This window comes from Uloborus diversus, chromosome 8 (assembly GCF_026930045.1).
Source record: "Uloborus diversus isolate 005 chromosome 8, Udiv.v.3.1, whole genome shotgun sequence".
Lineage (NCBI taxonomy): Eukaryota > Metazoa > Arthropoda > Arachnida > Araneae > Uloboridae > Uloborus > Uloborus diversus.
In genome coordinates this window covers 143,220,881-143,237,351 of record NC_072738.1, presented here as the reverse complement: position 1 = coordinate 143,237,351, position 16,471 = coordinate 143,220,881, and the positions used below count along the sequence as shown (strand labels likewise).

Genomic DNA, 16,471 nt, shown 5'->3' with positions numbered 1-16,471 from the left:
CAGGATCGATAAATACCTTTAAAATGAAAACATCATATACTTAGCTCTCAAATAATAGCATTGTAAAGATCGTAACTTTTGGACATACATCAAATTTCAAACTTACTTTTTTCAAAAATCGTTTACAAAGTAAATAATCCGTCTTTACTTTTGTTATTTGTGTAAAATATTAACAAAAAATTATTCAGTGTAAGATTCATACCTTTAATTTTTTTTTGAAACGTATGGAAAAAATAAAAAAAAAATTTTTTTTAATGGTACATTTGCTCAGTTAACGTTTTGGTATGTCCAAAATTGTGCCTTTTATCAAAGAAAATATTTTTTTTAAGGGCATTTGAAGAGCAATTTTTCGATAATTTATGTCAATTCTTGTCTCTATACAGTATTATAATTTAACTCAAAAAATTTTGAGTTAATTAAAATGAAAGTTATTTGGTGTTGAAGCTTCAAAGTTGAGGTCTGTGTGTGCTCCCACCTTTTGAGAACTGCCCTAAAATTTTCTTTCTTTTTTCCCGTTTTCTCATGCTGATGCTATCTAGAAAAAACTATATGTTTCATTTTTATATGCTTTCTGGCCTGTAAGTTTGAAGTTTTGCACCTCCATGTTTTCGATTGACTTTCTTTAAAAAATATTTTCCATCGACAAATGATTCATAAAACATTGTTATTAGATGAAATATGTAACAAAGAACCACCTGGTGACCATAACTCAATTTTGGTAAAAAGTGCAGATACGACTTTTGTGCTTAGCACAGTAGTATAGGTATGGTATTTTTCTAGCTTACTAAAAATTACGTGAAGATATCATGGTTTCCAAAAATACTCGATTTCTATTCAGGAAGTGGCTGGATTTTGAGAGGAATAATCTGAGGAACAAGCGTGCGCTGAGTGTTAATGTTGGTTTAAGTGCAAGGTGATTTAGAATTTAAATGTCTATCAACTTCAACATTGAAGGGCCTTTTCATAGTATTTTCCTTCAAATGTAGAGTCTGCACATTGTTTCATTTTGAGTTTATATGTTGGTAGGATTAACTCAGAATAAAATTTTGTGCTCATTAAACAGAAAATTAAATAGTTATGGCAAAAAAAGTGTCATGTTGCAGACTACATTTGGACAAATTACTGTGAAATGGCCTGAATGTACAGTGGCTCCCAAAAGTGTTCATACACTTTGAAATTTTTTAGTAAAACAAAAATAACGTGAAACTGAATTCAAATATGATGTCCAATATTTTCTCACATCATTCCTATGTCATTCTGAATAAAATCCTGTAGTTTTTTCAAAATATTGACACATCTTCTTTTTGAAATGTGTTAAAAAATGAAGAGACAGAGAAATAATACCACACAAAAGTCATCGTACACTCAAATATTTTCGAATAAAATTCATGATTAAAATTATCATGTGTCGTTTTTTATATTTTTGCATTGTGTTGAACCCTAAAAGACATTGAGCTTTAATTTTTTGTTTATTTATTCCTTCAATATATTGTGCTTATTACTTTAAAATGGCTTGTATTCGTATAAAAATCACAAACACCATTCGAAATTTTAATTTTTTTCCTCGCAGTAGCGGTAAATTGGTTTGAAATGTCTCTAAATTAGTTAATTTATTCTATTCTATAGTAAAGTGCTTTATAAAATGCTTTAAAGAATAGAATCGAACCGAAAACAAGGTAAGAAAAGATCAACCGGCAAAGTTGAGAAAGTGTAATCAGAGATTTAAGGTAAACAAAATTATGAAAAATACACATTTGAGTGCCGTAAAAGTTTCTGCAGAGTTAAATGAACAAATTTACATTTAATTTTCATCTAAAATTCTTCGCCAAGTTCTCTGATTAGTTGGATTAAATGGGGACCTCTTCCTGAAGAAATTTTCTTGGCTGTGCGAAAAACAGAAATCTTAAGATTTTCGTCGCAAAATCAATTATAAATAAACTCAAAACATTTTGGGAATTACGTCTTACTTACAAATAAAAAAGAACTTAACGCAGTAAATTTTATAGCTGATCAGTAATCAAATGGAAGTGTTCATATAAAAAAGGACTAAATCACTTGCAGAATGTCAAAAGATTTATTCTTGGAAGTTAAATGCAAGTCAAATGACAAAAAAAAAAAAAAAAAAAAAAAAAAAAAAAAAAAACTCACTCACTTCTTAACAGCAATATTAATAGAATCCATTCAGAAAGTTAATATAAAAACTGGATGAGAACAATAGTATAAGAAGTTGCATTAGAGCTCAAAATTTGCGATGAATAATTACTATTCAATATTTATATAAATATGGATATCAGAAACATTGAAAAAAAACTCATTTTAAACTACTTAAGAAATTATAAGAACAAAAAAAAATTGCAAATGATCAAAAGGTTTTTGATTAACAGCAAATTCATAATGACATTCATTTGCAAATTTTGTAAACAATGTGTACGATTCAAATATTGCCACAAATTTATATAATTTTGGCAAATGTGAGCACCATTTTTAAGGAGAATGAAATCTTTTCAAGTACTTTTTTTTTCCTGTTAATTTCAAAAATAAATATTTAGAAAGTTCAAAATCTGTCGCTAAAAAGATCTGTTTCTTCTTACAGTTCATCCTTAAGTAGAAATATTTGAGTTATGTAAGATTATGGAAGTTGGAACTTCAGAAGGTTACTTAAACCAGCATATAAACAGCTCAACTGTATTGTTTTCGTTTTTCGATCGTCTGGTTCTAGAGAGAGAGAGAGAGAAAAAAAAAAGGGCATGTGTTTAGAAATGTGAAAGTTAAATCTTGATTATATATTCTACATTTCAGCTGGTCTAATGGCGAGTTACAAACAATGCAAAAGTTAATAAAAAGGAAACGGAAAGATTTTGAAAATTTTAAACGGTTCATTTTTAAATTTCAAAATGCTGAATGTATTAAACTTAATATTTATAAAATCAAGATCAATTGAAAGGTTATATTTGAGCAGTAACCTTACTACCTGGTCTTCTGTAGCATCTGCTTTCAACACGAAACCATCAAAAGTTAAATCTTTAAAATGTCACTTTTTAGGTGAAAGTACTGGCATATTTGGGTACGGAGAATTGCAAGAGCCGAATGGATTTTATTTACTGAAAGATACTGCTGTTAGCAAAGCAGAGTGCTTAATACATGAAATCTTATATTCTAAACGTCAAAGAAAAATGGTAAGGGTGTTTGATGAGTTATCAGACACTATTTGTAAAGTTGCAGATTTAGCGGAATTTGTAAGAATCGGTCATCCACAAGAGCGTTTTGCATACGCAGCTAGAGAGACCTCTGTTAACATTAGCAACTTAGTTGAAAAACTCAACACAAATACAGATTTGTACATTAATTTGAAGCAAGTTTTGGAAAATGGAGATGTTTGTCCTACAGATGACATAGATGACTATGTTGGAAATTTGTTTTTATTTGATTTTGAACAATGTGGGATTCACTTGGAAAAAGAAAAAAGGGAAAAAATAGTTGCCTACAATGATTATATATTGCATGTTGGTTCTCATTTCATGAATAAGACATTAAGCCCAAGAACAATATTAAAGTCCCAGCTTCCAGAAACCATCAGACAATGTTTCGCTGTGGATGGGGAAACAATTGCTGTAAATGGCCTTTTCGCAGATTCAAAAAACGAGTTGCTGAGAGAAGCTGCATATAAAATATTCTTATATCCTGATAAACAACAAGAAGAATTACTAAATGAGTTGCTGATGGCTCGTCATAAACTGGCTAAATTGTGCGGTTTCCCTACTTATGCACATCGTGCAGTACGAGGAAGCATAGCTGGAACTCCAGAATTTGTTCATGAATTTTTAAAGCTATTAAATGAAAAACTGAAGCCAAAAGCTGAAAGTGATTACAATGTAATGTTAAATTTAAAGCAAGAAATCAATAAAAAATAGCAAATCATTAATGCCATGGGATGTCCCTTACTTGATGTCAGAAGCAAGACATCAAAAGTTTGATGTGAAATCTTCTGATTATAGTCCATACTTTTCATTGGGAGCTTGTATGGATGGACTAAACTACATTTTTAACTCTCTTTATCAAGTGACTTTGAATGTGGAAGATGTACAAGATGGAGAATTGTGGCATGAAGATGTTATTAAATTAAGTGTAAGTGAAAATGAGGAAGTTCTCGGGTATGTTTATTGTGATTTTTTCGAACGTCCAGGAAAGCCAAATCAAGATTGTCATTTCACAATTCAAGGAGGTAGGATGTGCGATGATGGAACTTATCAGAAACCTATTGTTGTTTTGATGTTGAACTTACCAAATGCAACCTGGTCACAACCTTCCCTTCTAACTCATTGTATGGTGGACAATTTATTTCATGAAATGGGCCATGCAATGCACTCAATGTTGGCACGCACAACTTATCAACATGTCCACCGGAACTAGATGTTCTACTGACTTGGCTGAAGTTCCATCCGTCTTAATGGAATATTTTGCTTCAGATCCTCGAGTAGTCTCAAAATTTGCCAGACACTACAAGACAGGAGAAGTGATACCAATGGATCTAGTCAAGAAATTAGGAAGTACAAAAAAGATGTTTTTGGCTTCCGAAACGCAATTGCAAGTATTTTACGCAGCTTTTGACCAAGCCTGTCATGGTTACCAGTTGCTCAATTGTTCTACAACCGATTTATTAGCTCAAATACAAAATACTTTCTATGGTTTGCCACATGTTCCAAATACAGCATGGCAACTACGTTTTGGACATTTGGTAGGTTATGGTGCCAAGTATTATTCATACCTTGTTTCTCGTGCTGTAGCTTCATGGATATGGTATGAATATTTTAAAGACAATCCTTTCAGCTTTGAAGCAGGAAAAAGATATCGAAATGAAGTCCTAGCACATGGTGGTTCAAAGCCTCCACGATTGTTGGTCGAAGATTTCCTAGGTGTTAAAGTTACCCCACAAACTTTGTCTGATGCATTGTTAAAAGATATTAATTATAAATATCCAGATTGATATTAATTTTTATTGAGTAAATTTATTTTAGAAAATAAATTGTTATCACTAATAAGGTTTAATGATGACTTATGTTGGTACCAAACTTGCAAATAAGATTACCAAATTTTAAACTGCCAACTTAAATTATTTTCTGTTAAATGACTCAACATTACATAATATGGCACTCCTGAAAATTCGAGTATTCAATTAACAACTCAAATATCTGTGCCTCATGGCTAGACGTAAGTCCAAAAATGGCAGTTTTTGGGTTATTATTGCATTGTATGTAGAATCATATTTCATATTGTGTCATAGCAATGTAATTCTATGTATGAAAAAAATCTTTATAGCTCTTTACCAGTACTATAAGAGTGGGAGTCTCAACTTTTGTATTCACTAGACAACAGTGCCGGATCTACTATTTTTCTAAATTGATGCAAAGACTTGAAACTGCACCCTATACCCATCATCCTTCAAATTTTGTATACCTAGTTATAATGAAAAAAAAAAAAAAAAACAGAAACAGGGTTATCTTGCTAACTAAGGCAAAGTCCCCGTCTTGCTCCCCCTAGATTCAGCACTACTTGACTACCGTTTTTACTCTCCTGTAAAGTAGTAACGATATGACTTACGTTAGTCTGACTTGGTACAGATTTTATCTATGAAATATTCTCTTTGTAAGCTTCTTCTCTTGTGGCTCCTTTACTAAAAAAGTTCAACCAATCAGCTTAAGTGTGAAGCAGGAATTTCTGATGAGACCTGATTGCATAGCAAGCTGCTGTTCACCAATGCAACTTTGAACTAACTTTTTTTTTTCTTCTGGTAGAGAATAGGTCAAAAAGTGTATCTGCAATCCTGGAGCGGAAAAAGCTTGATGCCTGTTACAGATCCTTGAGCAAGTCTGCAGACTATTTCTGAATTGGAAAGATTGTTTTTTACCCTTTCTGCATGAATCTGTTGAATTTAAAGTAGAAAAATACATTTCAGAATGAAACAGAAAAACAAAAAAGGTGCCAAAATCTGTATTGGAATCCATTGTGGCTGAGAGGTTAAACACACTTGCTCTGCCAGCTATCTGAGACTCAGTTTTCCATTTTGTTTTGAAGCTTGCTTTTATTCTACATTTTTCAAAAAAAATAAATAAATAAATTTAGCATTTTATTTTCATGCATTAAATGGTGATGTGTTATAATGACTAATTTAATGCTGGTTTACCTTGCAGACTAATTTTGTGGTTTTCAATTTGCATTGCAGGCCGCTGAGAACAATTCCTCTACCAAGTCTGCTATTATTTAATTTTTTCTTCGAAGCGAAGGGAATTTTCTCGTTGTGGTTTAAAACTACTTCCAATAATCGAGCTAATGGCCTCTAAGTGGAAATTACAAACACGGTAAAGGAAATAATTCTTCAAAATTAATAGCATGACAATGAAAACTTGTAATATTTCTTAAAAGCTCACTAAGTCTATAAATTCTAGAGATAAATCCTAAGCATAATTATTTTACATCTGAATTTACTACTGAAATAGATACATGTAAAAAAAAAAATAATCATTAACTTTAACAGTAGTGCACAACAATTACTGTTTAGTTGAAAATTTTACATTGAACAAAATATATTGTGAACCAGTATTCTATTACATCATTATAATGATTGTGTATATCAAACATCTGGGTCATCCAACGCCTTGGGTTTTTTATGAAATGTAGACAAAATACAAACCCTGACTGTGCATTGTGGGTTCCATATTGATTCTGGAAGCAGAATATTTAAAAAATGTTCGATGTTTGCACCGAAAACTGCCTCTAATCCCGCTTTGATTTTGAATTTAAACTTCCATTGCATGGACCGATAAAATTAAAATTAGAATCAAATTAAGAAAATTCAAAACAATTGGTGTGGGTGCACATTGTGAACTTTGGTGGCACAAGGGAAAAATGTTATATGAATCTGAGCCTTTATAATCTGTAACATAAATAACTTGTTTTTTTAACATTATTTGTACTAATTTATGAATAAGGCTTGAAAATATTTATTATCTCACTTTCATCACTCATATTCAAATATTAGTCTTCTTTTTTTTTCGTCAATTTCTTAACTTGGGTATATTATTAGAAGTGCACACCACGGGGGGGGGGGGGTCATACTATGCCATTGAAATTTTTAAGGGGGTTGTTTTGAGGGTTCTTTTTCTCTTTTTTGGGGGGGGGAGGGGCATCCCTGTTTTTATTGCCTCTTTTTAACTAGGAAAAATTGTTAAAGTTATCTGTAATCTGGTGCCTGTATGTATTAGTGATTAAAAATTTATGTGAATATCTACATTGTTGTTTTTTCTCTGTAAACTTGAATTTTCCCAGAAAGTTGTGATTAATGCCGTTGCAATGCTGATTATTTTATCTATTGTGAAAGTTATTTATTTAAAATTAATAATTCAAGTACTACTATCTAACCCAGGGGCTCTCAAACTGGGTGCCTCGGCACCCTGGGGTGCTGTAAGAAGAAGTGAGTGGTGTCGCAAAAAGGCTGGGTGTGTAGCAATTCCCTCCGGGGTTTGAAAGGCTTATTAAAACAAACACATTACCAATACTGCTACACGTTGATTTTACTGAAGAGTGGAGGACCTTGTAATGTGTATGTTTATGTATGTTTGGCCGGATTATCGAAATCCCTTCATTATGGTAACCTGCCTCGCGGAGGAGCAGTGGAAAATGTGTGCGTTGGCGCTTTTGGCATGTATTATTTTACTGTGGGGAGGCGAATTGGTGAGGATCTTCTCTGGGTTCCGTGGGAAAGGTTTGAAAAGAGAAGATGAGCGGACAGGGGAGATAGTGGGTGTGAAAAAAAATAACCGTTAAAATACAACCTCTATGATTCATGAGAAAAAGGAGATAAGGTATTCTTGATCAATTGTATTTGTATTTAAAAATGTGCCTTTCATTATTATTTGAATGCTTAAATGCCTCTTAGTGAGCTGAATACTATTTGAATTTATATATATCTAGATTTAATGCCTGAAAACAAAAGCTTAATAATTTATTAACGTCCTCGTTTCCATTCTGCTGAACCTACTACGATCACGGATGAACATTCATGTATCATATGATTCAGCAAAATTCATCACCAAATAACAACATCATCACATACCTCTCCAAGTTTTGTGTGTCTTTACCTTACAAGTTTTGTGTCTCAGATGTTCAATAGGTGAACCTTTCTTAATGAAGCAGATATAAAGTCTAAAAGATTAATCCTTGTTTCATTTGCTGTAGATCATTTGCAACAAGATGGGGTACCTCTCCGTCCTCTCACAGGCCTTCCCCATTTCCTCAATTTCGAGCTTCCTAATAATTTAATTGGATGAGATTCTGATGATGACAATGAGCAACCACTGCTTTCCGGACCTAACTGCAAGCAATTTTTTTTAAAGAGTTACATGGAAGATATCGAGTTTGTGCCCCATGTGCCACGTGATTTATAAGATAAATGCCAAACGATGATAACCACACATTCTACTATTGATTTTGATATGTTACAGCGAGTGAAACAAGAATTAGATTTGATATCTGTTACAATACAAAAGGTCAGAGTTGTTGCTGTATTGGTAATATGTTTGTTTTAATAAAGCTTCCTCCAAACCCAGAGGGAAATGTGGAGATATGTATATGATAGAAATAGACTAAGGTGTTATGAAAAAGTCCAAATTCCCCAAAGGTGCCCCGAGCCGGAAAAGTTTGAGAACCTTTGATCTAATTAAAACAAAGAACTAGGTTTGTTAGAGTGTAATTTCAAACATAAGAAGTGCAAGAGCCTTATATGATCCACACTCAGCCCAAAGTGCACCTAAAAATGTTAAAATTTACATCACATTGAAAAGAAGTGCAGAGACTTGGCTTCCGAGAGATCCCATGCAAATTAAGCACCAAAAGTATATTTCAGTTAATCCCCTCTTCCACCCTTGAAAAATTTCTCGCTATGCTAGACAATCCTCTCCTCCCGGATTTCTTTTCCCTTAGAGCTTTGCTTCCATCATCCTACCCCACCCCCTTCTCCTGTTGCCCTGGAAGCTAGTAAAATAGTCTGATACCTTTTTTGACATAAAATTTTCTTTTCTCATCAAATTATTCACAATATAACAAATGTTGAAAAAAAAAAAAAAAAAAAACTGCTTTGTGTACTCTGTTTTGAAATGCTACTTTAATAGTACATATAAATTAAGAATGGTCACCATTAGGATTTTCCCTAAAAGTTTTACATTTTTCGTTTGCAATTTGTTTATAGTATTTTTTAATTGGATAAAAAAAACATGGATTTTCTTTTTTTTCTTTAGTTTTTGTTCACACATAAAAAAAAAATAAAATAATAATAATAATTATTATTTCCAAAATTTCTGGAACCAAAAATTTCCCTAAGTAAAGAATTTAAGATGGGGGAAAAACACACACACACACAGCATGATTAAAAAAAGAAGGGGGAAAAAATACGTCATTTGAAACTAGGTTTCTTTTGACATTTTTGTGCGATTTTTCAAAAGAAGATAATTTTTTATATGCATATGTAATGTCTCAAAGTTTTAAACCTGTTCATTTTTAAAATAATTCTAGTTATTATTGAGGAAGTAAAGGAATATGGTACAATTTATTGATTTGAAGATAGTGAAACTAGTAACTGACGGATATACATCTACGTAGTGAAATGTCGCAATATCGTGCAACGTTTCACCGAGGTCGTTACAGCGTTCTAGTCGAAGGGAAAATAAATAAACAAAATAATTATTACTAATATCAATTAAACTGAATTTGAAATTAAAGTCTTTCATTCCTAAGCCGTACATTTTGCGCACTTGATCCCAGTTCATTCAAATCTTATATCATTTATGGGGAAGGGGGGGAGGGGAGAAAAAGGAAGAAAACAGAAATATTTTGCAAGGAGTTATTGCTATGAAATTGAATGTTTACAAATTATAAATACACCGATAAATTCAGAATACTTCAAATAATAATGTGAGAAAATTGGTGAAAACACTATGATTTTTTGGCAAAAAGGTTCGTTCAAAAATTCGAGTAAATTATTTTTTTAAATTTACGCTTAAGCATTTAATAATAATAATAAGTCACGAACATTTTGTTATTCTTCAATGAACGAAAAACAGCAATAACATTTTAAATTACAACAGAGTTTTAATTACTAAATTCAACTAAAAAAACTTTTTCGCAAATTAAAGATCCTTTGTAAACAGACTACTTTTTTTTCGCGGCAGAATACTTGACTTGTCACTACTGTCACCCAATCAAGGATCGGTGGGGATGTCTAGTAGCTTGTATCATTCCGTCACGGGTAATGTCACGTAATGAGAACCGTAAAGTGTGAGAAAAGTTTGTAACTACAAAGTTTGTAAGAAACAATCATGGATTACTGGCGAAAAATATGTTGTGAATTGTGCTTCTGCTTAAGGATTATTTAGGTTTAATTTGGTAAAGCCAAATGGCAAATCAACCTAGCAGAAGGATTGGAGCTATGAAAATCCGCCTAACAAGTAAGTTTTTAAGTTGTTATTATTATACTATGAAAAATTTCTAATTAATAGATTTTCCCCTATGTTTTTGCTTACATTTAATCCTTCAAAAATAGTGCTTGAATTTGAATAAGTTTTGTTTCTTTCAAACTTCCGTAAGCATTTAATTGTTTGGGTGTGTTAATCACGTAGCTTAAATAGCGAACTTTGTTTATGCCTGATCGTGAAAACTTTCAGACCCAGCATAATAGTTTTTATGAAACAGATATTTCGTACACTCATGCAAATACTCAATTTTTTATCCTCCTAGATATTTATTCGTAAAGGGATCTACATCATATAGTACGTTGATGCATATCCCATTATTATGTTTAAAAATGATATTAGCACAAAACTCCTTGGGTGTCACACAAAGTGCACTTACTAATAGCGTAAGTGCTGATTTAGAAAATTATCAAAAGAATAAAATGAGAGAATCGCAGTCTGTGACACTGCTTTAGTCATGTAGGATGTTGATGAAGTTTCATTTATCTGATGTAAACATAAGAAAAAGATTTTCCTTTAAGTTGCGAATTCAAAGGCGTTTTGTGCTTTAACACCAAATAATTTTGAGTGTAGAAATTTAAAATGTTTTAGAAAATTATTCGTAATAGATTTTGAAAAGAAGTTGAAATTATTCACTGCAATTTCTCAAATCTTGGAAACATTATCTGCATCTTACTACTGAAATAGAAAAACAATTTTTTCCCCTCACTCGCATGTTAAAAAGTTTATTCTTGTTTACAACAGAAAACCCTAGTCATTTACAAAACTTGAATGAAAAAAATCTTCATGATTTTTTTTTAAATGTGATTTTTTTTTTATGCTCTGAAATCATTTTATACCTATATCATAAGGAGAGCAAATAAGCAGCAGTTTTTTTTTTTTTTTTGGAAGAAAAAAACATAACCAACATCAAAAACAGTCAACATTATGCCAAGCATATCATCGCCGTTTGTTAAACCAATTTAATTTCATGAAATACACCGCCAGCCCAGTCATTTCCAGCCGAGGACTGCAGTTTCGTGCTTATTAGCACTCATCAGCCCGGCTTAGGAAAGTGACTGAGCTAGAGATGGAAAACCTCTTGAGGAAGCCAAGAGTGCACAACAAACTGGTAGCTAATATAGAATTAGCGCAGACCAGTATTTTAAAAACACGTTAATTTACAAAGATGTTTCTTAAGTTTCATCTTTAAGAGTTTGAAGAGGGAAAAGAAAAAGTGTCTTTGCTCTTGCCTATTACCATTAGCTACTAAATATAAAAATGGAAGCTATAGTGGCCAAGGGTGGGTCCATGTTGTCTTGATTTTCTCTGAAATGAGTAAGAAAATTTGAAGATATTCCTATTCTCACACATAATTTTCCTGTTCATATGCTTTAGAAAACTCCAATTTGTACATGCAAATTTCATTGGACCCTCTCTGAAACTCTGGCTATGCTACTGGTAAGCAATCATCATCATTGTATGCTACTGCACCATTTCTGAAGCATTTGGCCGTAAATGTACTATTCAAATATTTGTTGATTATATTTTCTGATGTAAAATTTTCCATTCAAATATTTTGTCGATTATAATTTTTGATGTAAGCTTATCTATTTACATTTCAAAGCCACAACATTAAAAATCCATTCACTATTTGAAAATTTCTACTGATTGGAGCAAAACAAACCAAATTTTTTTTGGCATCCGCTCTTTCATTCACATTAATGCAGCCACCATTAATACTGTAAAATATATAAGGGAGATGGAGATGCAGCTCACACTGACGCACAGACATTTTTCTTTTTATGACCGTAGACAGCGACTAGGGTTGGGTTTTTCAATTTTAATACTGGTATCAGTGCCATTTCACAGTATTTTGTCCAAATATAGAGTCTGCAACATGAGACATTTTTTTGCCATACCTATTTAATTTACTGTTTGACTAGGGCAAAATTTTAATCTGAGTTAATCCTACCAATGCGTAAACTAAAAATAAAACAATGTGCTAATCAAACAGTAAATCAAATAGTTATGGCAAAAAAAGTGTCATGTTGCAGACTCAACATTTGGGCAAAATACTTTGAAAAAGCCCTTAAACTCAAAAACCCTTAGGGATGAATTAGAGCTTGCTTAAGAAGCGTGAAGTAATAACAGTTGTCATGAATTATATATACAATTATAGTATGGGTAATTAGCAAGCCTTTAATTAGTAAAAATTAAGGTAAAATGTTAATTCAAATATCAAAGTTTGTAACATTTGAATCAGTGTTTATATCAAATGCATTGTATAAACATTTCATGGGTTTTCTCCCTTAAATGTTTAAAGACTCAAGTCAAGTTAGCATGCATTTTTGACATAAGTAATAGGGAGAGATGAGGCGCGTCGGACAGGTCTCGATATTTTTAGTATAGAAATTTTTGTTTTAATTTATGACCATAGACCTATTCTGCCTTGCTAAGCACAAAAGTAGTGTTTACACTTTTTATCAGCATTAAGTTACGGCCACCAGGTGGTTTTTTGTCGGATATTTCATCTTAATACAATTTTTTATGATGGTTATTTGTCAATGAGAAGTATTTGAATAAATTGAAAAAGTTGCCCCTAAATCAAATCCATGGAAGCGTAAAACATTACAGGGCAATTTCTCATTTTGATCTCGGCTGCAGATATGACTTTTACATTTAGCACGGCAGTATATAAAATCCTTAACAAAATGTCATAGTACAGTTAGTTGTATTGAACAAATTTTATTGATTTTTTTTAGTACTGAGTAATTTGATTTTTTTTAAAATGATTGTAATGAAGAATGGAGTAATAAATTAAACTCCTCTTTTAAAGTAAGTTCTTTAGGTCTTAAGTTTTCGTCATAGAGAACAAAATTGTGACACCATTTCTTCAGACCAAGAACGTGAGGTACATAGGTCCACTTTTAGAACACCCACAAAAAATGAAAACATTTAGAAGAATTAGAAAATAAGTATTTTAGTATTAGTAGCAGATGAAGATCCAAGCTGTGCTAATTCTTGAAAAAATGAGGTGGTTCTGGCATAAGTAGTTCAAAATAAGAAGTTGGTCAATTTAATATTTTAATATTAAATATTGACCTTTAAACTTAATTCCTTTTCATGCTAACCACAAAAGAACATTAAGTTAGTTTGAGTATTGGATAATATTCACTATGAAAATTGTTATAGAAGTTGTTTTGGTAATGATAACCAACGTATTCCGCTTTCAGAACACGTTGGTTCGCTTCACAGAGTTCTGTTAAAAAAGTAATCTGAAAAATGTTAATGAGTTGAACATTTTCAAATAGAACTCTTGGATGGTGATAAATGTTTAATGAACCTTATGGAGGGTTGGGGGGAATCATTCTGCTCATTTAGTTTTGCGATGAGATGAAACGTGAGAAAAGCAGACCAATGTCTGCCATCTTCTTTCTGCATATTAACTCTTTTCAAGATTCTTTTTAACAGAAATTAAGAATATAAGGAAATATGCATGTTTGCATCCCAGTAGTAAGTTTAAAAAAATGTTTACTTTAAGAATATGTAAGAGGGGGAATAATTGTTCTCCAACTAAATTTTTAGATATTCTATAAAACTTGGTAATCTCAACATACTCTATTTTCAATATGAGCTAAACTTAATACAGTGGGTGCTGCTTAATGTAATCACGGTTTATGTTATCATTTGCTTATTGTTATCAGAATCATGAAATCCCGAAACATTTGTATATTTACATGTGTTAAAAAAGTCTGACATTGTAATCAGTGTCTTCGTTTATTGTTGTCACTTTTTCATAAACTTTCAATTCTTATTGTTCCTCAATCAGAAGAAATACAAAGGCAAACCCTGACAAGTCGATTCCAGGAAAGCAAGTTCCCTTCTTGTCAGTAAATCAGAAAGAATTTTTCTTCCTTCTCAGTTGCACTAAAAACTTCACTCTCTAAACGGTCCAACATTTTAGCCATGGAGAAAAAGCACAATGATTTCACTGTCAAGGAAAAAATTGACATTTTAAAATGCTTTGACAATTTAACCGTGATGAATCAAAGAAACGCTGCAAAACAAATATTTCCCATACATTACTTCTTTAGTTACTAAAACTCCTGACGAGATTGAAAACAAAGTGATGTTAACTGAAAACTTAAACAACTAGGGAAACCATGCGGGAAAAGATGGTGAAGTTCCAACTGCTTTGAAACTGGTTTACGAATGTCAGAAAAAAGGATGCGCGTAAGCGGTTTGTCAATACTGCGAGTAGAAATGGTCAGAAAAAACTTTGTAGCATTGGATAGATGGTTAAATTGATGAAAAAAAAAAAGCTATTTCCTTCTGCTAATTTTAATTTATAACTGCATTTAGTTAAAACATTGCAATTTTAATTTGTAGCTGTAAAAATAAATGCTTCTTGATTGAAAAGATCATCATTTTGTGTCTCCTTGATTCTTTTCGATTATTGTTATCAAACTGAATTAGTCCCAAAGTGTTCACATTAAGTGGGGTATTTTGTATTCAGTTTATAAACCAAGTATTCCACTATTTTTTTATGTGTTTTTCATTGAGTAGAGTGAAAGGGGGAAACAGAAGGTCTCTCAGGTTTATACATGAGATACAACTTTAGCTCGGTCATTCCAGCCGAGGACTGCAGTTTCGTGCTTATTAGCACTCATCAGCCCGGCATAGGAGTGACTGAGCCTGAGGTGGAAAACCATTTACGCAAGCCACGAGTGCCAAACAAACTGGTAGCTAATATAGAATTAGCACTGACCAGACAAGGGACTGAAGCAATGGTTCGTTTCAACTCAGAGATTGAAGGCAAGGCATGGTATTTTCAGTAACTTACTGAAAGTCTCAGGTTTATATTAGTTTTTTTTCCAGTTATGTTGATGTGTTCAATTATGTCATTAGCTCTAAATTTTACCCACCAAAAACATTCTGTAAAAAACTAGCCAAGTCTCGATGGAGCTGCTTGTTCATCTCTAAAAAGTAGTGAAATCTAGACAAAGTCATGACAAGTCTAAGGTTCCTTACTGTGATTTCTTTATTATTATAGTTAATGTTGTGTGACTTGGCCGTTAGACATTCTTTATACCTTAGTGGGTACAGGTCAATTTTGTTTACACGTTTTCCAAGTGGCAATTTTCTATGGTCAATGGGTAGCGGTTCTGGCGAACGATTGGTGCAATGGTGTCATGGAGCTCCTGGTTTTTGAACCCTTGTGTACCCTTTAACGGCCAAGTCACACAACATTAACTATAATAATAAAGAAATCGCAGTAAGGAACCTTAGACTTGTCATGACTTTGTCTAGATTTCACTACTTTTTAGAGATGAACAAGCAGCTCCATCGAGACTTGGCTAGTTTTTTACAGAAGGTTTTTGGTGGGATTTCACTTCTTTTTGTAGAAACATTTAATTTGTGTAATGTTCGAGTACACTAAAGTTCGGCTAGATTAAATTAGAAGATGTGTCCCTCTACACTGGACTTTTGCAATGACAGTCGATTTTTTTATGTACCAATAGTAGAAGGGGGCATTACCATATCTCTAATACACCTGAGGGTTCTTCATTAGATACTTCAGCTTTCGATTTTCGACATCAAATGAAGCAGCCCGCCAAGTTGAATATTTTTTGTAAAGGCAGTATGTCGATCTCTAATAGTTTGGTTGGGCTCTTGTGTTTTCTAATCAGGGTCACTCCAGATCTTCGATTAGCCTAGTTTTTATATTTTTCCCTTTATGTGGCCAATAAACCCTAACTCTGTACCATATTTCACCTCTCTGAGTTTATGGGAAGTACTAGTTCTATTTTGATGATCATGAGTGAGTGAGTGTCATAAATGCGAAACTTTGCTTTCGCTTAACTTCGGAACTAAATGACCTACAGACTTGAAATTTTGGATTTTAAGTATGTGATTATAGCTTACTGGATGACGAAAGTTTCTGCGTTCTAGTCTCATCAGAAGGTTCT

General features: G+C 32.5%; 2 protein-coding genes across 2 annotated transcripts in view; both read left to right on the top strand.

Annotated features, from left to right (window-relative positions):
* Positions 1-806: 806 nt before the first annotated feature.
* Positions 807-5,289, top strand: LOC129228648 (mitochondrial intermediate peptidase-like). Its single transcript, XM_054863331.1, is given in 4 exon segments — positions 807-913; positions 2,933-3,902; positions 3,904-4,398; positions 4,400-5,289. Coding segments are annotated over 4 exon segments (2,157 nt in total). The 3' UTR covers positions 4,985-5,289.
* Positions 5,290-10,328: 5,039 nt separating this feature from the next.
* The window catches only part of LOC129228272 (E3 ubiquitin-protein ligase SMURF2-like), a 170,650-nt gene continuing 164,507 nt past the window's right edge, over positions 10,329-16,471 (top strand). Inside the window, exon 1 of the mRNA XM_054862941.1 lies at positions 10,329-10,496. Within this exon, the coding sequence (XP_054718916.1) occupies positions 10,445-10,496 (52 nt within the window). The 5' untranslated portion in view covers positions 10,329-10,444. The remainder of the gene's footprint in view (positions 10,497-16,471) is intronic.